This window comes from Hippopotamus amphibius, chromosome 8 (assembly GCF_030028045.1).
Source record: "Hippopotamus amphibius kiboko isolate mHipAmp2 chromosome 8, mHipAmp2.hap2, whole genome shotgun sequence".
NCBI lineage: Eukaryota > Metazoa > Chordata > Mammalia > Artiodactyla > Hippopotamidae > Hippopotamus > Hippopotamus amphibius.
Genome location: NC_080193.1, coordinates 82,972,206 through 82,994,704, shown reverse-complemented (window position 1 = coordinate 82,994,704; position 22,499 = coordinate 82,972,206). Strand labels below are relative to the sequence as shown.

The window sequence follows — 22,499 nt, the reverse complement described above, 5'->3', positions numbered from 1 at the left end:
GCAGGAGGAGAAATTCTAGTTAAATGAAAAGGGAAAATGAGGAGATATTTCCTGTATATAAACCCTAGTGCCACAGAGAATTATCTTTTAGTAAAACCTGGACAGGAACATGTTTAATCTCTCTCTGAGTTCATGGTGAATTGTGTTTCAAAGTAGTTTCCATAATGTCAAAGTACTAAGAATGTATGTATGAGATGGGATAGATTCAGTCTTTCTTTTCTCATCTTTTAGAAAACTGTGTTTTTTAGAAAATTAATTGAGTTATTTGTAGTGAGGTGGATGGACCTGGAGTCTGTCATATAGAGTGAAGTAAGCCAGAAAGAGAAAAACAAATACTGCATGCTAATGCATATATATGGAATCTAAAAAAATGGGTACTGATGAACCCAGTGACAGGGCAAGAATAAAGATGCAGATGTAGAGAATGGACCTCAGGACACGGGGGCTGGGAGGAAGGGGAACCTGGGATGAAGTGAGAGAGTAGCATTGACATATATACACTACTAAATGTAAAATAGCTGGTGGGAAGCTGCTGCATAAAACAGGGAGTTCAACACAATGATGGCTGATGACCTAGAGGGGTGGGATAGAGTGTGGGAGGGACGCTCAACAGGGAGGGGATATGGGGATATATATGTATAAATACAGCTGATTCACTTTATTGTACAGCAGAAACCGGCACAACATTGTAAAGTAATTATGCTCCAATAAAGACCTGAATAAAAATAATGTCAAAGTATCAAGTGTGTATGTATGAGACGGGACAGATTCAGTCTTTCTTTTCTCACCTTTTAGAAAACTGTGAGCAGATTACTGTAGTCATGAAATATTTTGACTGTCTTACAGCACTAATGATATAAGCGGGAATCAAAGAATAACTAAAGCTACAGCAGGTCTTTTATTCATTCCCGTATGAGAAAGAATATTCTCCAACTACGTGCTTTTTCAAACACAGCTTGAATGAATGAACATTTCCCTGCATTGATATTTAAAAATTAAGTACTGCTGCAGGCAGCAGAACTGTCTCTTAAAAAAAGGATTGTAATTGAACATTATATGTTGATTACGATAACTGCATAATGCTCTCTCAGACTGTTTCATCATATCTTTTAAGTTCTATGGGTGCTGCCTTCTTTAATCAGCATGTACTACTGTACTTTGCTTTTTATTTTGGTGGCAAAAACATCAGGCTCAATGATTGCGCCTACCAGGATACTTAGAGATTTCTAAGATCTGTTCTCTAGCGGAGAAACTAGAATTTGGACTAAGGAATAAAATGAACTTCATAATGTTTCACACTGTCCATCTACATAGCTATTTTCTGGTTAAGTTTATTCTAGAGTCACAGCTTAGGGAGTAGAAATAGCTCAAGGAAATGAGAGCAGACAGAACTGGGGTGCTGGAAAAGTTGCCAGGGCTTTCCATTTGATTTTGAACACATTGTTGATGTCTTCCTTTGTTTCAATATGTTTATTTGTTAAAGAACATTTGCAGGAGACCAGTTTATGAAAGCAAATAGCTCTGGCAGTTGTTGGTGTACTTTGATACTAAATTGATTTATTTGTTAACTTTGGCTTTCATCACCCACAGTTATGAATCTGTGCACTAATGGCAGTGTTGGTGCCCATCAAGAATTCATCATGGGGAGGCTTCTCTTCCTTCTTCCTCTTTCTCTTTTTCCTCTTCTTTCCAGGTAAAGTACATGACTCTGCATGCCAGGGAAGAGTCTTGCTGTTCATCTTTCCAAGAGAAAATAAAAAACTGGAAAGCACAAAAGCTAGAAGTTTCACATATACATTTTTACCAATTGAACAGCTTGATTTAAAGTTGGACACGTGTTGGGAGCCTACCTTTTGAATGAAACAAAATAACAGTGTCTCGTATTTGTTTAGTGTTTTATGCAATATTTCCATATATATGATCTCATTTGATCCTTAGATACCCTGGATATTGAGAACATTGAGATCATCTTCACTTGCTGAGAAAGTCTCAGATTACAAACATCTTAAATGTAATGACTGGCTTAGTGTAGCACATGCAGGGGGCAGCACAGAATTCTTATAGAAGGAGTCAGCTGGCTTTGCTCTAAACTCTGCCACTAGTCTCAGACTAGTGGAGTAACTTCCCTGAGCTATGCTTATTCTTTGCAATTATGGACAGAAACCAGAATTATGTTGGAAAATTTTATGATCCTCTAATTCTAGGATATTCTTTTCCTACCAAAAGAAAGGTCAGCCAGACTGTTTGCCAAGAGTTCTATACAAGTGAAAAATGTAAAACAGACAAAAATATATAATAAAAGTTTTAAAACAAAACTCAGCCCATGCTTTCTCACATTATGTTTTGATTCTGTGAGCAAATATGTATTGACTCTGGATTAAGCTATAATCTTGTGAAGATATAGAACTTCAGCCTTTTTGTCTAAGTAGACTTCACTTCCTATACCATCTTATCCTCTTTTCCAATCTCAAACTTCCTTCTCCCTTTCCATTCTCCAGACTGTAGATTCCTGGATCCACTTTCTCATTTTGGATTTCTATGTTTTAGAAATTGCATTTAAGTCAGAGGTTGAAACCTGGTATCTTAAATCTGGTCTTTAGACATATTGTGTTTGGTTTTCACAATGTTTTATTTATTTATTTTTATTTTTTATAAATTTATTTATTTATTTATTTATTTATTTATTTTATTGACTGTGTTGGGTCTTCATTCTTGCACATGGGCTTTCTCTAGTTGCGGCGAGTGGGGGCTTCTCTTCATTGTGGTGCACGGGCTTCTCATTGCAGTGGCCTCTCTTGTTGCAGAGCATGGGCTCCAGGTGCATGGGCTTCAGTAGTTGTGGCACAAGGGCTCAATAGTTGTGGCTCACGGACTCTAGAGCGCAGGCTCAACTGCTGTGGCACACGGGCTTAGTTGCTCCGTGGCATGTGGTATCTTCCGTGGCAGGGATCGAACCTGTGTCCCCTGCATTGGCAGGCAGATTCTTAACCACTGTGCCACCTGGGAAGTCCTTCACAATGTTTTAAAAACTGAACATAAAGCCAGTATTTATGAATCCGGAGATTTTGCATAAAAATCCAGATTTTAAGATCCCTTGGACAATAGACCACGTGACAATGGAGTGTCCAGTTCCTCACACAGCCTCACAAGGGTGAGTAGCTGCAGCCCCCTTTGGCTGGGCTGTGCGTACACCTGTTCTCCAGAGCCCGCACTTATTTCTGTCATTTCCCTGTCCCTGCTGGACATTTGGGTTCCTGATTTACAGAAGTTCGGATCACAGAAGAAGACAAATACAATGGTGGATCAGAGCATAACTGTGATAACTTTCCAGTTCTTTGTAGTTCATTGTACTTAAAAATATGCTCAGAAGGTTTACTATCAAACTCTGCAGAGAGTCAGGGAACAGAGATGGGGCTTTGTTTCTTTCATCGTGATATTAAATGATTTAATGTCGAAGTTTAAAATTTGACGGTGTGGTATTTTTCACTAGGCAGTGTTAGACTCAAGTAACTTAATTCAGTTCAGGTCACAGAATATGTGTGAAATGCCAGTCACATCCTAGCCATGCTTGGCATTGGGGGTGATTTGTTATTATAACTTTGCAATTGGGTGATTGTTTTTTATTGCTTTAAAAAATGTTTGGGAAATGTTTCTTTGATGTTAACACAAAATTCGCCATCTTGTAAATATGCAGAGAATAGAATTGTGCATGAACTAAAAATGCCAATAATCACATAGGTTAATAGCTTAATTATCTACTCGGTGTGTGCCTTTATTCCCAGATGAATGTTTTTACGTCTCATTTGTATCTTTCCCCTTCGGTTGTAACCTCGTCTTACTGTACATCTGTTATGATGTTGAGCATATTGTTAATCTTAAATGAATATCATAAATAAAAGAAGCATTTGACCCATTATTTGGCTTTTACATCAGGGTATACGTTGATTCATCTGTTTCCCTTCTAGGAGTCTCTCTTATGATTATTAAAAACCTTCTTAGAAATAGATAGGCCTATTCATGTCCTTTCTTTGCTTCATTGCTTCTTCAACTTGGCATCAGATCTAGGGACCCCTGTGATTCTTAGCATTTACAGTAATGGATCACAGTCATAGCAGTTTAAGAAATCACCTGGGAAGGCTTGTTTAAAATGTGAATTTCTTGTCTTTTTCCTGTCTGGAGCCCTCACATCTGCATTTTAACACTCTGGAGATTTTAATATATTTGTTTAAAAGACGTATTGGTATTAGAACATGATTGCTGTAAACCTGGAGGGAGTTCTGAGACTTCTAGTCTCTTGACCAGAAGTTCAGGATTTGAGGGACTTTTGAGATTCCCAACCCGTAAGTAATGATCATTTGAACCTTCTTCTCTCTCCTTTCAACCAGGATGAGTGTCTTTGCCTTTAGCCAGTGCACAGTTACTCTGAGCCCACAACATACGCTGTGTTTGTGTCCACGTGCCAGTAATGCAGGATATTAAAAAACCAAGTGAGCTTGTACCGGAGAAGTAACAACACACAGTTAACTAGAAGGATAATCACTACGGCTTCTATGTTATAATCAAAAATAGAATTTTTTTTCTAAATTTGTTGTAGTTTCAACTGGAGAGGGACACACAATGGGAACAGGAGCATTTCCTCATAGCATAACACAGATACGAAACACTGAGCTTGCAATTTAATTTAATGACATTTACTTGCTCACACGCTGCATAGAGAGACTACCACAGCCACTGAGCACACATCAACAATGACATGAAGTGATGGCTTCCATTTCTTGGCCAAGTCCACTGATGCCTCTATTGACCCAACGCCGAGTAATTTGTGTGTCTTGCTGAGCATCTTGTCAGCACTCTTTGCAGGGGGGACATTGACCCAGCCAGGCCTCAGTGTTCCCGCAGGTTGGGAATCAACTGTTTCTGAAATTTCACCACCTTACATATCCTATTCTGTAATGGTACTTAGCTGGTTTGTGGTCTGATTTGGTAAGTATTTCAAAGAACTTGAATTTTTGGAACATGAAGACATGTTCATGGGTAACAGGAAACTGACTGTCTTTATCTTGTCCCTGAAGAAAGCAGAATGAGAGAGAGAGAAATAAAACATTTTAGTAAGCCTTTATACAAAAACATTCACTATTTGTACAAAACAGTTACTATTTTTCCACGTCACCAAGTAATGCCTAAAGTGTCAAATGTTCACCTTAAATATTATCATAATTTTTTTTTGTTTAGTTGTTCAATAGTAAAGCATGAAAATATATTGGAATTGGCCTTTTGATTAAACCCAGTGAATAGTACTGATAAAACTAAAATGTAAAACTATTGAGGCAAGGTTTGTATGTCTCAGGATTACTAGTTTGATATTTAAAGTTGAAGAATATCATGTTCTCTCAGGCAAAGGGTCCTGCACATCAAAGCTCTTCAGCTGAAATGAAGCAGAAATTTGAGGCAATTAGTTTATAATCCCGATCAATGTGCAGTTTGGATTTTGAATTAACTGCATCTCCATCACACCTGAACAATGAAGGGGAGACAGAAGTGACAGCAGTGACCCAGTGTTATCTGAGGGATTAAATCTTTTCATTTTGCCCACTTCTCCTTTCCTCTTGAATGGTGGTGTATGTAATTTTGACATAAACCATGATAAAGTGTTCCCAGGAATAAGCCTAAAGAATAGTGTTTAAATTATCACCTTTTCTCTAGTTTTGATCTCTCTCTCTCTCTTTAATTAGATAAGGCCATAATTTCACTGAATGGGCAGTTAGTGGCCTGTTTCTGCTCCCTCTCTTGGGAGGAAGGCCAGTTGTTTCGTATGCTGGGATTAATAAAATAATAATTGCTCTGCCACTTAGCAAGCATTCACTTGACTATCTCATTTATTCTATTTATTTATTTGTTTATTTAATTGGCTGTGTTGGGTCTTTTTTGCTGTGCGCGGGCTTTCTTTTTAGCTGCAGTGAGTGGGGGCTACTCTTCATTGTGGTGCGTGGGCTCCTCATTGCCATGGCTTCTCTTGTTGTGGAGCACGGGCTCTAGGCGCTTGGGCTTCAGTAGTTGCAGTGCATGGGCTCAATAGTTTTGGTGCATGGACTTAGTTGCTCCACGGCATGTGGGATCTTCCTGGAGCAGGGATTGAACCCGTGTCCCCTGCACTGGCAGGCGGATTCTCAACTACTGCGCCACCTAGGAAGCCCTTTCCCATTTATTTTTCACAAAAACTATGAGATGCCTGTTGTTATGATTCTCTTTTTACAAAAGAATAAACTATGGCATAGGACAGATTAATAACTTTGCCAAGACCATGCTGTTTGCAATTGATGGAGTTGGGATTTTAGCCATCTGATTCCAGAGGCTGTCTTCTTAACCACTTTGCTTAGGAAAAGAAGACAATGTATTTATTTTAATGTATCTGTTTTCTCCTATTGGTAATAAAGCATTTCGAAGTTTAATTGTCTGTATGGACCCTTTTCCTTAATCTTTTCAACAGCCTGAGGTTATTTTTTTTTCTTAAATGCAGGGGGGGAAAGATTGGGTTTCTATGTCAAAATTGGGGAAAAAATTAAAATCCAATCTCTAGTTTCTGGAGAGCATTGGTTCCTAGACATATTGACGTTGGCATTATTCTGTAAAATACTTTCTCAGTAAAATAATGTAAAAGTTCACGACCAAATTAGGTACAATGTTTCATTGATTGGAAAGCTAGTTCGAATTGGTTCTTGATAAATCTTTGTAAGATTTTTTGAAAGCTATTAGAAAGGAAATGAATTTACCCCAAAATTAGAGGAATAATGTAATGAGTTGTTACTTTACTAGTTAATTCCTGAGAAAGTAAAAGACAAAATAAAAAAGGACTACAAAAAATAAATAAATAAAATCTTAATTCCTATTCAACAGTTCTCTGTATCTACTGGGTTTTATGCCAGCCCAGCTGTTGATTTTAAGCCATTACTGACTTTCTTGCTTTAACACAATTCCACAATTGGCTCAATCTTTCAAATTAAAGTAGATTCCAAATTAGAAATGGATTGTGTTCTAATAGTTTATTTGTTGGCAGCTTGGAAGTTGGAAAACATTTTGCTTCAGAAAAATAATACATTATAAACATTGGCTAGGTCCCCAAACTATCAGAGAAAATAATACGAGTTGAAATGGGAAAATTAATACTGCTACATTTCTCAGTTTAGTATTATAGGTCTGTGAGCCTAGAATGGTTTAAGTGCAAAAACTAAAGCATTATAGTATATTCACTGTACAATTACAGACTATGTAGACACAAGCCTGGAAAGATATCCTTAAAATCTCAATGATAGTTTCTTAGGCAGTGGAATTATGGAAGATTTTCCTTTTTATACTTTTTACTTTTTATATTACATTTATATTTTGTAATTTGCAATTTAAAAATAATGAACACTTCATGTTTTATATAACTGTATACTACATATACATAATTTTATTTAGACAAAGAGTACATCTCTGCCTTTCTTCCCTCCTCCCTCTTTGAAAACACATGGCCATTGGAACACAACGGTTGGGTGTACGCTTCTTGTTTCCATATCCCACATCTGCTCTGTTAACAAATCTTGTTGGCCCACCTTCAAAACATTTAGAAATCATCCAGTTATCGCCATTGGCCAAGAAATAATCATTTCTTGCCTAAATTATGTTTTTAGCCTTAAACCTGGTTCTCCTTGCTTTCTGTATTGTTTTCCTATAGTCTTTTCAAAACAGAGCTCCATATATATATATATAAAATGAAAAGAGTATGTTCTGTGTCCCTCTTCATTTGGAGTAAATCCAGAATCATTGGAAGGGAGTGGAAGGCCACCCTTAGCTCTCTGCCTTCATCCCTCTCTGTGTCTCTTGCTCCCTCCACTGCACTCAAGGGCAGCCTCCCTGCCCTTCCTCAAACACCAGTCGCGGGCCCACCCAGGCCTCTGGCACTTGCTGTTCTCAATGCCTGGGGAGATTCCCCACTCCCCGCCTCCACAATCCCCTGCTCATATCCCCAGAACACTCTCTCTCCCCTCTTTATTCAAATAGTGAGGTATTTTCTGGCTACAATATAAAAAATTTCAACAACACTTGCTCTTCAAACTCTTCATTTTTCCTTTGGTTGGTTTACTTTTCTCACCATCTAACGTAATATACACTTCATGTAGTTTCATGTTTTTTGATCATCATGTTACAAAGGCGAAGTCTCCACATTGGCAGAGATTTTTGATAATTTTGTTTCCTGCTGTATCCTCAGTGCCTAGAATCCTGCCCAGCAGGTAGTACACCCTTAAGATGTATTTGCTGAATGAATGAATGTATGTAATGAAAGCATAAAAAATAAGATGAAAGGATAGAAGCAAAACACATGGTAAGACTCACCCCCCTCAGCAGGATAGGGGAAGAGAGACATAGGCCCTCTCTCTTTATTAGTAACATTTTTTCTTTTATATATAAGAATATCTGGATATAATATGATAAAACTCTTGCAGATGAATACATTGGTATTTGTAATATTAGTTTCTGAATATTTGTGTATTTTGAAAATTTTCATAAAGACTTATTTTACTAGCTTCCAGTAATTACTGGGTAAAGCACATGCTCCTAGCATTCCATGGAAGGCCTTTTATGGTGGATCCTGCTAACTTCTCCACCCTCACTGAGTTCCCTACTTTTATTAATTAATTAATTAATTAATCAGTTTGTTGGCTGAGTTGGGTCTTCGTTGCTGCGTTCATGCTTTCTCTAGTTGCAGTGAGAGGGGGCTACTCTTTGTTGCAGTGCACAGGCTTCTCATTGCGGTGGCTTCTCGAGTTGTGGAACACGGGCTCTAGGTATGCAGGGTTCAGTAGTTGTGGCACGTGGGCTCAATGGTTGTGGCTTGAGGGTTTAGTTGCTCCACGGCATGTGGGATCTTCCCGGACCAGGTCTTGAACCAGTGTCCCCTGCATTGGCAGGTGGATTCTTAACCACTGTGCCACCAGGGGACTTCCCTACTTTTAGTTTTCTCCATAGTCATGATTTCTTCTATCTTCTTGTCTTTTTTGCTCAACTGGGATGAACTTTCCATTTCTCTTTGCCTGTCCTTCCTGACCCAGGTTCCTCTCTCTGCTCTTATGATAGAACTTTCTGCAAGTGAAACACAGCTTTCATCCTGCCTTGTAAAACTCAAATAAAACTGGCTCAGCCTTTGCATCCCACATCCAGCGGGAAGTCCAGTTCTCTTTCCAATATTTATGAGAATTCCTGCAGGCCTATTAATTATTATCCCTTCGATTTGATTTCCTGCCACTGGTGAATTAGATGACTCACTTATTCTCTCAACAACCATATTTATTCCATTTTCTCTTCCTCATTATAAGTGAATCGTGAAACCAGGTCTCTTTTTCTTGATTTTTCTCCTTCTCTTCAAAGGATACAAATGTGTACAGACTTGTTTTTAATAACTGTATCATGTTTCTTTTTTTTTTTTTCAGATTCTTTTCCCATATAGGATATTACAGAATACTGAGTTGAGTTCCCTGTGCTATACAGTAGGTCCTTATTGATTATCTATAATATATAGTAGTGTGTATAGACTCTTGATAAACAGTTAGGGTGTGACTGGGCATTGGGAGGTAGAAATGCAGACTGTGGGGGAGGGGAGGTGATGCTCTAACACAGCAGTGCTTGACAGTGACAATTTCGTTCTGAAAGAGCCCTTGGCTCTACTTGCTACAAGGGCTACCAGCCAACTTTCCTCTTAAAGATTCCCAGCCTATTTCTCAGATGTTTCCTCAGTCCCTCCCATTCGCAGGCTACTCCTAACCCCTTAAATACCAATTCATGTATTCTGCAGAACAGGTCAGTTTTCTCTTTGTCTCTCGGCCTGTTTGGCTTATGCCTAAAGGGTCTTTTCGTATACCCACAAAAGCCCATGAAGGCGCCTTCCTCCACAAGAACAGTTCTTTCTTGGAGAGGAATTCTGTGTTCAGCTCCTAATGTAACTGTGTCTTCTCCCTAAGACACTCTTTATCGTAGTGGTCAGTTTACTTGTGCATCTTTGTCACTAAATGAAAGTTTGGAACATAATGTTTTGCTTTTGCAGAATCTTGGGTCACCAGCACCCAGCTCAGAGTATAATCATTATTGCTTGATGAGTAAGTGAAGACTGATGGTTCTCCACTTATAAGAGGCATCTATTAGAGGGTAGCATTTGATCTCGAATGCATTTGTTTCTTTTGGTTCTCAAAACAGACGTAAGTATGATGGAAATTATTTTGGCTTAATAGCCTATTTGGTTTTATTTCTTCCACTAGATAAGACTCTGCTTATCCAGGGGAACCTCTCAGTAGCCATCACAGCATGCAACTATAAACTATCTTGAGGCAGATTGTACATTACCTGTAACCAAAACCATGCTCAGAAAAGGCTCTTTGGCTGGAATCATTGCTGGTAAAAGAATCTGGGGCAAACATCTGTTTTTCGTTATCTTGCTTCTTAATTGAAGAATATGCCAGTGATTTGACTGCTCTTTGAGCTTCTAGAATTCCACGCTTTGGATGTTTTTCCCCAGCTTTCCAAGAATCATTTGCAGGTAATGAATGAGTTGGTGAGGAAATGGAATAGCGTCTAACAATCATGACGTTGCCTGTACAGGAGACACAAAATTCAAGTTTAAAAATTCTCCTTTTAATGACATCCACAAATGGAAGATTGTGTTGGTAGTACTTTATTGAAACTAACTAAACAAAACTTGTTTTTAGATTTTTTTTTTTTGCATAACAGACATTCATTCATTGATTTATTTTGCAAATAATTGAGTTCCAACCCTGAGCCAGGCACTTTTTTTAAGAGAAGGGAGTGTGTTACTGAACAACACAAAATTCTTGCCTGGATAGAGCTTACCTTCTTGTGTGGCTGACAGATGATAAACAATATATGATAAAATTCAGATAGTGATGAATTCTAGGAAGACAAATAAGGCTGATGAGGGCAAAGGGATAGATACAGATGAGGGAGGTGTCTGGAGGCTTTTCAAATAGTGTGGTCAGGGAAGACCTTCCTGAGAATGCAGAATATAAACAGAGACCTGGACATAGCGAGATAATAAAACATGCTTTTAAAATGGGAAGAACATGAGCTTCTAGAGATGCAGTTCTGGACGGCTTCTCACCCCTCATTCTAGAAGAATTCACTCATCCACAGCCCCTCATCACCTGAATGGCTAGTGGAACAAATAATTGAACTGGCTGCTGCCAACTGGCCTGAAATATGTGTGATGGCTTTAGCTGGGACAGTTGTTAAGAGGAAGCCTGTTGAATGAGAGATGAAAGCAAGGTAGACAAGTGGAAATAAGTAAAGATGTCTTGGGACTTCCCTGGCTTTCCAGTGGTTAAGACTCTGTGCTTCCACTGCAGGGGGTGCAGGTTTGATCCCCGGTCAGGGAGCTAAGATCCTGCATATGGTGAGGCATGGCCAAAAAATTGAAAAAAAAAAAAAAAAAAAAAAAAGGAAGGAAAGATATCTGTGAGGGAAATAGGAGTTCTCCTGAGAGAGATGGAGAGATTTATGGCTTTAGTTTCTGAGGGCTCCTCCAACCCAATTTCTGTCCATAAGGGTCTCCTAATAAACTCTTTCACTGAAGTAAATCATATCTCTGTTCCTTGTAATGAAAGTACCTTAATTAAAGGAGCTTTGGACTTCCCTGGTGGCTCAGTGGTTAAGAATCCACCTGCCAATGCAGGGGACACGGGTTCGAGCCCTGGTCCGGGAAGATCCCACATGCTGAGGAGCAACTAAGCCTGTACACCACAACTACTGAGCCCCCATGCAGCAACTACTGAGCCCATAGGCTGCAACTACTGAAGCCAATGCACCTAGAGCCCATGGTCTGCAACAACAGAAGCCACCGCAATGAGAAGCCCACACACCTCAACAAAGAGTAGCCCCTGCTCTCAGCAACTAGAGAAAGCCTTAGTGCAGCAACGAAGACCCAACACAGCCAATAAATAAATAAATAAATATTTTTTTTAAAAAAAGAGCTTTGCTTTAGGGAGTCTTGGTTTGTCTGCATCTCACTTCTAACACTGTGCTAACTGACCTGGGGCCCATCATTCGATCTCTACTTAGACATCTAGCTATTACCCCTGGGGCTAATGACACTGCCCTCATGGGTTGGTTTCCACTTTCTGGGAGCACTTAATGAATGTTTTTTGACTCTTTATTCTTTCCCTTCACGGCTTTGCCATTAACTAGCATGAAAGAATAAAAAAGCCTGGCATCGTATTTAGGTTTTCAGAGTGCTAGAAGCACAATTTTCTCTTTTTTAAATTTGTGGCCCATGTCTGTAGAACACAAACAGCAAATTATACAGCCATTACAGAAAGCGGAGGCTGCCCTGGCTTTTTATAGCTTGGAAGAGCAGAAGATCACATTTTATTTTATTTTATTATTTTTTTTAATTTAATTAATTAATTTATTATTTCTTGGGGGGTACACCAAGTTCAACCATCTGTTTTTATACACATATCTCCATATAAGATCACATTTTAGGTAAGAGTCTGTGGGGGAGTTTAAGTTCAAATCTATCTGAAGTAATTAACTGTAAATACTATTCGTAAATTATCTTTGAACACTTCCTTTGGCCATGATATATCACTTTTATAAGTATCTAAAAACAGGTTTATGAATATTGACAAACGTAAAAGTTTCTGTTTAAGAGGATTATAAAACAATCTCTTTATACTGAATGGTAGGAAAATACAACAGAGGAAATTATATTGATAACAGCAAAGTTAAGTTTATTCTTATTTGGAACCTGTGCTCCAGCCTGACTGATCACCAAACAGGCTCTTTGTTTAAGTCCCTGGGTCACAAATAATCTATATCCTTCAGTTTCTTATCAATAAAAGGAAAAAATATTCCACACAGCATCATGGGGTCATTAGCACCATTTCAAAGACTGCTGTCAAATGTAGTTTGTTGCCAGCAAAGGACATGAGCAGATTGAAGAGAATTAGAGGTCCAGCAGTACTGGAGGTTCCCTGTAAAGGGCTGTTCCTTGCATCTTCTTTGTAGTAAATTACCTCTTCCTTAGTAGACTAAAGGTAAGATTGCAAAGGGCAGGAGGGGTGAGGGCAACATCCCCGTGACGGATGGATTGGATTTCATACCTACCAAACGCTTGCACACTTACAGGTGTTTCCATGAGAATTTACTCCCAAGTGAGTCGCTTCCAGACCTTTCTTAATGGTTCCCTTTCTTAAAGTGAGACATTCTTCTGATTTCACATCGTTCCTTCTCAGAGAATAGGTTTACGTTATGTTGTTTTCAAAAGAGCATCAGACAAGATGCTTAATCTCTCTGGGTCTTGTATCTTCAACAGTGAAATAAGGGGATGAGCTCTAAAGTTCTAAAGCTCTAAAGTTCCTCCCAAGTAGCACATTTCTATGATTCACTTGCAATTACATTTCTATGATTCATTCATTTCTATGATGAATTTTGATTGACATCAGCAATATCTTACCAAAACTGCTAATAAAAAACTTATACTCAAGTCATCTAATATTTTTCAGACCTATCCAATGATAGTAAGACAACTGTTACTAAGTAACTCATGTTGAGTCTTACTTGTGCTACCTCATGTAATCGTCTCAGCAGCCCTATAAGATAGATTCTATCACTTTCTCCATTTTACAGATGAGGAGAGTGATCATAAAAGCATGTCACATTGATAGAATCACAGAATTTTGCAGTTGGAATAGGCCTTGGAAGGCATCCATTTCATTCATTTTTACACAAGAATGCTAAGATCAGGAATTTTCTGTGACCTATCCAGCATCGACCAACTATTACAAAACTGGAACTACAACCCAGGCATTGAAATGCTCCGGCCAATGTTCCTTCTGTAGAGGTCACTCACTTTCATAATAGAACATCACACGTAAGACATACATAAGTATCACTTGAAGTAACACATCCGGGCTTCCAAGCACAAACTTAAACCATATTTCTTTCTGTGCTTTGTTGGTGCAACTGGCAAGAGTTGTCTAAATTTCACCAAATGCTTTTTACTAGTCCTTTTCGAACTTATTGCTTATATTCTTATTGGAGTCACCATTCAGATGCTGAAGAAGTATGGTATCAATTGTGTATTTAGCTCTTAGTAATATTCTAACCTCCTTTAAATTTGATGACATTCAGGCTCTGAGAGTTTAAAAAGTTCTTTGTTCTTTGAACAGTTTGATACTTGTTTTAGAATAACACAAGATATACTAAGACCCAACTTACTTTTGCATTAGAATAAGTGTCATAGAAAATAGATTTGAAGGAGTTGCTTACCTTTGGAGCAAGGCAGTGGTTTTCATTTGGGGGAAATACTGTCCTCTAGATGACATTTGGAATCTCTGAAGACATTTTTGATGGTCATGACTGAAGGGGGAGAGGCAGGTACTACTAGTGTTTAGAAGCCAGGAAAACTGCTAAGCATCCTACAATTTCTAGGACAGACTCCTCTAATCCAGAGTTATTCAGTTCAAATGTCAAGAATTCAGAGGTGGAGGAAGCCTGGAGAAAGGATATACTACACATGTCCATATCTTTTTTTTTTTCACCATGAGATGATCTAACCTTCCTCTCCCCCCTGCCCCCCAACAAGGAGAGGGTCTATCTTATAAGTTACTCTTTCAGTTTTACTAAATAACCAACAGACAGACTACCTCAGATCCAGAGCTGTACTTGGCAACAGGAGAAAACACACTGAGTGGAATCTCTTCCCGGCTTTGAAATATAGGGCCCCATGCTAGAGAGAAATCGCTTTAACAGAAAAAAACGAGACAGAAATAGGACAAGTTCCATTGCCAAGCTGTTCAGTACCTCTAGATGGCATTGCTTGAATCTTTGACGGCGGATATTCAGCGCTTTGAGTATTTAATTACGTATATTAATTTTATTTGAATATACTGTATGTAGAGAAGCACTCATTTAAATGTAGGACGTTTAAACTTTTCCCTCTCCTGATTTCTGATTTCATGTATAGTCCTCACAGTCGAAAGTCTTTCCCATAGAAGGTGAAAGATTTGATTTTTTTAGAATATATCAGACGTTGACTTTCAGTCTTGAAGCCTTCAACCTGTATAGTAAGTAAGTTGAATTACGTGCAACATATGTTCATAAAGACAGTGAAGATTTTGTAAAACGTGGATAAGAAACAATATCTGCCATTTGTTGTGTGTTTGCCAGGTGCTCTACAGCACTTAGTTTATCAATAAAGTCAATTCTCACAACCACGTGAGGCAGGTACTATAACACTTCCACATGAACAAAAGAAGGGTTAAAGGTTTCTCCCAGCTGGCTCTAAGTCTAGTGGCTAACGAGTGTCAGATCACTGGCAACCATATGTGTCTGACTCTGATATCCGTCTACTTAACTCTTGTGCAATACTGTTCTAGCTTAATAAGTGAGCATGCCGTTCAACACATACCCATTCGGCGTTGTATTATGTGGCATTTAAATGCTTGAAGTCAAGAAAGGAAAAAAGCATTCTTTTTAATATGGCTGATTTTCACAAATCTGTCATCCTTATCTTTCCAGGAATATCTGGAGATAGCTTTAATGTTAAAATATGTTACTTGAAGATGCTAAAGAAATTTTTGCCTAGGGATTCAAAGCTAGTCTACTGGAAGAAAAAGGATGGAACTTACCGCTGTTAATTATGCAGTTATGTGAGAAGCACAATAAACCTATTATTAGGAGATATTTGCAAAGGTGGGCACAGCCCAAAACAGCTATGGACATTCGGTACCTTGGTGTTCCCTCACAGCTGGGGCTGAATCAGTGGAAACACCACTGTGAAGGGCTGCTGGAGACTGTCCGGGCGCTTCTCCAAGGTTACCGAGGTCTGTGATTTCGTCTTCCTTCTCATCTTTTGATTCTCCCCCTGAGCCTGGGGTTCTCTGACTACTTGAAGTCAGCTTCATCCGGAGGGCTTGGTTCTCTTTCTCCAGCTTATTGATCTCTGCCCGCATTTCCTGGATAACTCTCATGAGCTGGGTATTCGCTTCCATTGCCTCTTTTCAGGTCGCTCTGGTTTCCTCCTTGGGGGGACAGGGCAACGTTTGTTCATGAACCAAATGCACAATCTGCTCAGTGGAACAGGTTGATCCCACCCATAAACCTTCCTGAACAATAGATGTCACTCTTCTCTATGCCATCTTTCAGCACCTGGGGAGTTAGGCTGTCAAGGGAGGTAAAGGAGCTCCATGACTTATTCATTCTGGGTTTTGTTTTTCAGAACAGAGTGTTTCTTTGTATCTTTCATTTCATATCAATCCACAGTTCTAGAATATTGCTTTGTGTCTTCAGAGGACACTCCAGAAATTTCCAGCGAGGAACAGAGTTTCTTGTTTCTGTCATGAACTCACCATCCTACCAGCCACTCAAGTTTTTTTCTCTGTTGCTATTTCTGGGATCGGACGTTTCATAGAATCACCAGCTGTCACGAGCACATCAAAACTGGCACGTAAGAATTATGCCTTGTCTTTTCTGTAAAATATATCATAGTTCTGTACTTTTTGGGTAAATTATTAATTTCGACACCTGTTGATTAAGGGTAACTAACATACGAAGTCATATGAATTGCAGTGAGATTATTTAAATAACATGTTGATAATTATACCTAAATCCCTTAAGATAATGTTAAGGACCATGTAATTACTTCTCAGTAGGTTTCTACACTATAAGCATTTTTGCTGTTATTTGGTTTCAGAGTGTTTGCTTGGGCAAAGACTGCCCAGGACTATTCTGGGAATGTAAGAAGATACAGGTTAAACATTAATCTTGAATGAGAAAACCACGCAATAGTTAACAGCTTTCATTACCTATTTCCCAAAGAGGTTTCTTTGCTGGGAGTGAAAAGTACGAATTTTAGGATAGGGTCCGTATCCGTTTAGAAATTGAATTAATGTTTAAACATAAATGCTCTTTTACGATAAGGTAAAAATGATCAGATAATTTCTCATGGTGATAGTTTTCTCTGCACATTTGTTTCCTTAGGTTTTCTATGCATTTTGATGTTTTTTTGCTTACCCTAATAAGATAGGCAGGTTGATTGATCCAAGGCTGTAGGTGGGAGTAACGGGAGACTGTATTATTCCTTTTTTATTCATAGTGAGTTAAATATTATATGTATTTAAATTTTATGAAGTGTTAACTAAAAAGTCAGTCTAAAAAAACAATGTAGCTGCTTTGATATATTACTTCTATTTGTATTTAAATGAATTTCAGTAAACATTTGTATGCCAGACTTGCTAGAGGCTATGAAAGTGGCTGTGGAAATACGGAATATGGAGTAAGATGGATCTTAAAGGTCATCCAGTCCAACCACCTATGAGATACTCAGATCTGTTCCACAACATCTCTGTAATGGATTATTGACCCTATATTTGAGTATTTCCCCTGTAGGAAAGTCCCCTTCCTACCAAGGTATACTACTTACTTTTTAATTAAAATTATTTACATTGACCAAAAATGGGCCTCCATGTAGCTTGTTCCCAGTTCTTCTCTTTGGAGAGGTGATGTGACAAGTCTAATCCTTGTTTTAATGAAAATTCTTGTTCCATCATGTTCTAATGAGTCCCTATTCACCAGAAGGAACATCCCAATTTTTTCAACTGTCAGCTAATGTGGGTTCTTGGACCTTATGTCTGTATCATGGCCATTCTCTTTTGAATACGCTTCCATTTGTTGAAAGGCCTCTTGAACTAAGATGTCCAGGTCTAGATGCATTCTCCTGAAGGCATCTGGCTAGCCTGGAGTATACTGCCATAGCTTCTGTAAAGTCTTCTATAGAAAATATTCCATCAAAGTGGGCAGTAAAAACCGTTCTTGAAACTGTATTCAGTGCAACAAAGCAGGAAAAGAAAATGACTTGTATAACTGCTGAAATTGACAGAATAGTTGTCATTATTTATAGACAATTTGATTGTATATCTAGAAAGTCCAAGAAAGTGAACAAAAAATTTTATTTTGTAATCTACTCCTGTGTTACAAAATAAACATTTAAAAATCAGTATTTTCCAAAGTACTGTTACTAACTATATAGGATAAAATAATTGAAAAGTATTCCACTGATAATAGGCTCCCCACATATAAAATTACTCAGGAATTACCATTAAAAGTTTGTAAGGTTTAAAATGAAGAAAATCTAGTATTTTATTGAAATAGAAAACTCAGGAAAATAGAGAATATGCTCTTGGTGACAGGACTGTATATTTTAAGGAAGTCTTAATTGAATTTCCAATTTATAGGTTTAGTGAAAGTCAAAATTCTTTCTTTTTTTAAAGGAATTGATGAAATCATTCTAAAGATCACCTGTAGACAATAGTTTTGAATTATGTGAAAATGAAGAGTATTTGTTGGGTCCTTGCTTTATTAAATTTTTCAATAGAGTCTGAAGCTATAATAATGAAAACATCAAATATTGGTGAATTTGCAGACAGGACAAAGTTACAGTCAATTAATTCCTAGAAGAAATAGAAATGGCAAAAACTGTGAAAAAAGCTCAACATCACTAGCAATTTTGCAAATTAAAACAGTGAAATCCTTTTTTGGAAGGGTGTAACAATTTAGCAAAGATTTTGAAAAATGAATAAAATTAATGCAAATACTATTAATAATTGACATGTCTTTTTGATAAGCAATTTAACAATAAATATCAGGGATGTTTAAAGAATTCTTCATGGTAGACCTTTAAATTCTACCTTCTAGACGCTATCTAAGGAAGTAGTTATATTTAAAGATTTTTATAAAAGGATGCTCATTGCACATTAATAGTAAAACATTGGAAATAATGTAAATGTTCAAAAGAGGAGAATGAATAAATAAAATATGACGGAGTCATAAAACATTCTGAACCTGAAAATGTTGAGTGAAAAAGTAGTATACATTATAGAGTAAAATCAGAACCATATAAAAAGCATTAGAAAGAAATGCCCTGAAAGGAAAACAATTCCTATCTCTGTGTGGTAAGATTTTGGATGATTTTTATTTACCCTTACGTGCTATCTGAATTTTTAAGAATTCTATAGTTATATGAAAGACTTCCATAATGAAAAAATTAAGTAATAAAAGTAAATAATATGAAAGAAATTTATTTAAATGAGCTGACGTTACGTTTTCTTGGGACTTTGTTGACATTTGATTATGTCAAATGGCAATGAAGTCAAGGCTAGTAAGAACTGCAATTTTTTCTTATCAAATTAGCTGTAGTCTTTAATAGTTGTCATAACAATTTAAAAATTTGATATATGAGTGCAAGGTGTTCAGAATTAGTAAATTTTTATATAAATGCTAGGATTGATGGTTCTATAATTACTCATGATTCATTTTTAAGGGTGAGGATGGATGTCTTATGTAGTAGGACTGGCTGGGCTCAGAGAGTTTCTATTTTGGGAACTGACTTGTACAGTGGAGTAGATGCGGTATTGGGTCCCGTAAGAAGCGGGGAGACATGGTGAGTGGGGTTGAAGGAGAACTCCAACGGCATGCTCTGGGATGTCCAGATGGCAAGAGGAAACAAGTGTCTGAAGACCATGGCAGTGGTTGACAGGTTATAATCCAGGCAAGAAACTAGCTTGGAAATCCAGCCTGAGGCATGGCAAAGTGGGGCGTTGTTGGCAGGTAGAAGAGCTACGGCCACTGCCACTGTGACTCCCTGATGGCACTTTAGGGCTTTTTCTTGAACAACCAAAGTCAAAACTGTGGACCCTATTTCTAGAGAGCAGGGGTCTTTAGACTCCTGAGTCACCTGGGCATGCTTACTTAAAATGCAGGTCTGTGGGCCCAACCCTTAGGCCCACTGGGACTCTCTTTCAGTAGATTTGGTAAATCACACTGTAAGAACCTCCCTAGGTTATTCTTATGCATACTAAAGCTTTACAACAATTATTCTAGAACAGCACAATCCAATAGAAATAAAATGGAAGCCTCATACACCATTACAAATTTTCTAGTAGCCACATTAAAAAAGTAAAGAAAACAAATTAATTTTCATGTTTTCTTTAACACGGTAGCTCCAGGATATTATCATTTCAACATGCAAATAAATACAAAAATTGCTAATGAGATATTTTACAGAGTTTTTCTCACACTGTCTTTAAAGTCCAGTGTGCATTTTACACTCAGATCCCATCACAGTTCAGACTAACTCTTCATTGGAAATACTTGATCTGTATTTAGATTTCATCAAACCGACAGTTGAAAAAGTAGATTTGCATGCCCAGGTGGTTGCAAACATACTAAGACACACTTGGGTATCAGTCAGTCCTGTGCATAGGAGCCTCCAGTGATCCTCCAGCTCAATGGGAGTAGAAGGCAAGTCCGCATAGTGACCCATGAGGTCTAATGTGATCCTGTCTTTGACTCCTGTCTGATTTCATCTCCTACCACTTCCTTGTGCCACCACTTGGCTCTGGCCCAATCACACTGGCCTTCTCAGTTCCATTAACACTCCAGGCACATTCCTGCCTTAGGACCCTGGTCCCAGCTGCCCCTCTGTGATTGAAAGGGCCTCCCCTTAGATAGCCACATAGCTAATTCCCTCATCTTCTACATCAGCTAGAAAACCTCATGCCTCCAGCCTCCAGTATGAGCTGACACTGTGGGAATGGACTAAGTCTTTGGCTTTTCCCACATTTGTGGGCAACGTTTTAAAAAAGGAGATGAACTGCATTAGCATGTCTGCTTTCCAGTGAATGAGTGTTGGCATTAAGTGCCTTCCTTCCATCCTTCTCAAATAGATGATGACACAGCATGTCCTTTTTCTGGACATAAAATCATGCCTTGCTGGAATATGGTGTGTGGGATTGACAGGTGGCTTCTTTATCTGTCAGAACCTTCAGTTTTAGTCAGTGACAGAGGATGGGCAGGGTCAGATTAGAACTCAGGGATTTTGACTGCATCATCACCACTGGACCATGTGTCCTTCCATGTGGAGGTACCCAGTCGCCTTACCCTCTAAGACATAATAGAAAAATGTCACTTACACGAAATCTATGTCTCACTTTTCAAACAAGCATACACTCTGCTGTTATAAATTATTTAAACAGCTGCTCAGAAATTCTACTTTTGCAGCATTTGCTGAGAATTCACTTTGACCTTGAACTTGATATGTAGCTATTGTCAGAGTGATTTCCCAGGTGACCGGAAGCATCTGGTGTTGCCAGAAGCCCAGACTCAGGAGCGGATTTGACAGTCCGACATCTCGTCATCTTTTTGACATTTGAGTACCACACAGTGGTAGAGCAGTCATGTGGAAAGGAAGGAAGAGATGAGAAGTTTTTGACGGGCACAGCATCCATGAAATGCTAATAAGCCTATGAGAGGGATGTTTGAGAATGCCCTGGGTCAACCCACATGGAAGGGATGGGCCGTCTCCCTGTCCAGCCAGATGTGAGATGATCTTGGCTTGGCCGGGTTTGTGTGTGTGAAGAGGCTTTCATGGAGACAGATATGGGAAGGGACATCCACCATCTGATAGATTACCACTGGCCTGTGGTGAGTTTCCAATGAGAATAACAATATCAAGTCTTCCCTGAAACTGGCACATGTGCAAAAAATTTGAACTGATATAATGGACGGGGAGGAGATGCTGGGTCCTAAGGACCTAACTTCTACTCTGTCACTATCTCATTATTAAATCTGACTTATAAAGTAAAGGCAGATAAAATAAATGGATGATGTGATGAGTTCTAAAATTACTCAGCTCCAGCCATCAGTTGCCATGAAGAAATGCAGCTCTACTGTTTCCAGTTCTTTAGAATTTCCAAAAGAAGTTGGAATCCAGATATCGTGAGAGATCTTTACACTTCTAAAGATGGGCAACTAACAGAACATTTCAAATATACTGTGCAGATCCAACAAAACATGTTCTAGGGAATAGATAAATCCTCTTGGTTTCCAATGTGTGTGGCTTCCAGGAGGCAGAGTCCTTCTTCATATGAGAAAATATGGACCGGAAAAGTAATATAGTTTTCCAAGATCAACTTGTTCTAGTGAACATTTACTGAAGGCCAAGTTGAAGACTCCAGCAAGATATCCTATAAGGATCTGGCTCTATGAACTCTCAGCTGCAAGAACAAGTTCTTCCTCTTTCTGAGCTTGTATCTTTATTTGTAAAGGGAACATAAGGACAATTATCTCCATGGGTCATTGTGAAGATTGAATGACTTTATGATGATAAATACTCTTAAGTGCTTTGAAGTTAGTAAGTTTTCAATACATGTTAGTTGGGTGACATCAGGTTTTAAAATTAAAGAATACTGGTTGAATATTCTATCTGCTACGTAGCATTAGACAGGTAGGGAGAGGGCTTCATAGTTGAGGAGAGAGGGAGGATGGAGAGGCGTATGATTGTAGGAATGAAACCTATCTGTGTAGTCTGATTCTAGCTTTGCACTGGGTACCTGTATAACTGCAGACGGTTCCTCTCTGCTGAGCCCCAATATTATTAGTTTCATTAAAGTCTTTTT

At 38.4% G+C, this 22,499-nt stretch overlaps 1 protein-coding gene across 1 annotated transcript; it reads right to left on the bottom strand.

Annotated features, from left to right (window-relative positions):
- Nucleotides 1-4,942: 4,942 nt before the first annotated feature.
- Nucleotides 4,943-16,037, bottom strand: CCDC195 (coiled-coil domain containing 195). The gene is made up of 3 exons (XM_057744666.1): nucleotides 15,776-16,037; nucleotides 10,375-10,621; nucleotides 4,943-5,066 (listed from the first exon to the last, which is right to left on the bottom strand). The coding sequence occupies exons 1-3, from the start codon at nucleotides 16,035-16,037 to the stop codon at nucleotides 4,943-4,945; spliced, it is 633 nt and encodes a 210-aa protein (XP_057600649.1).
- Between the last annotated feature and the right edge of the window lie 6,462 nt (nucleotides 16,038-22,499).

Bases quoted from the DNA above. Each gene is read 5' to 3' on its own strand.
- CCDC195 (XM_057744666.1), bottom strand. From the start codon at position 16,037: ATGGAAGCGAATACCCAGCTCATGAGAGTTATCCAGGAAATGCGGGCA. The intron at 10,622-15,775 runs GTACCGAATGTC...TCTCCTGTACAG, and splicing joins AGCTGTGAGGGAACACCAAG to GCAACGTCATGATTGTTAGA. The intron at 5,067-10,374 runs GTAATGTACAAT...TGCTTTCTTCAG, and splicing joins GAGCATGGTTTTGGTTACAG to GGACAAGATAAAGACAGTCA.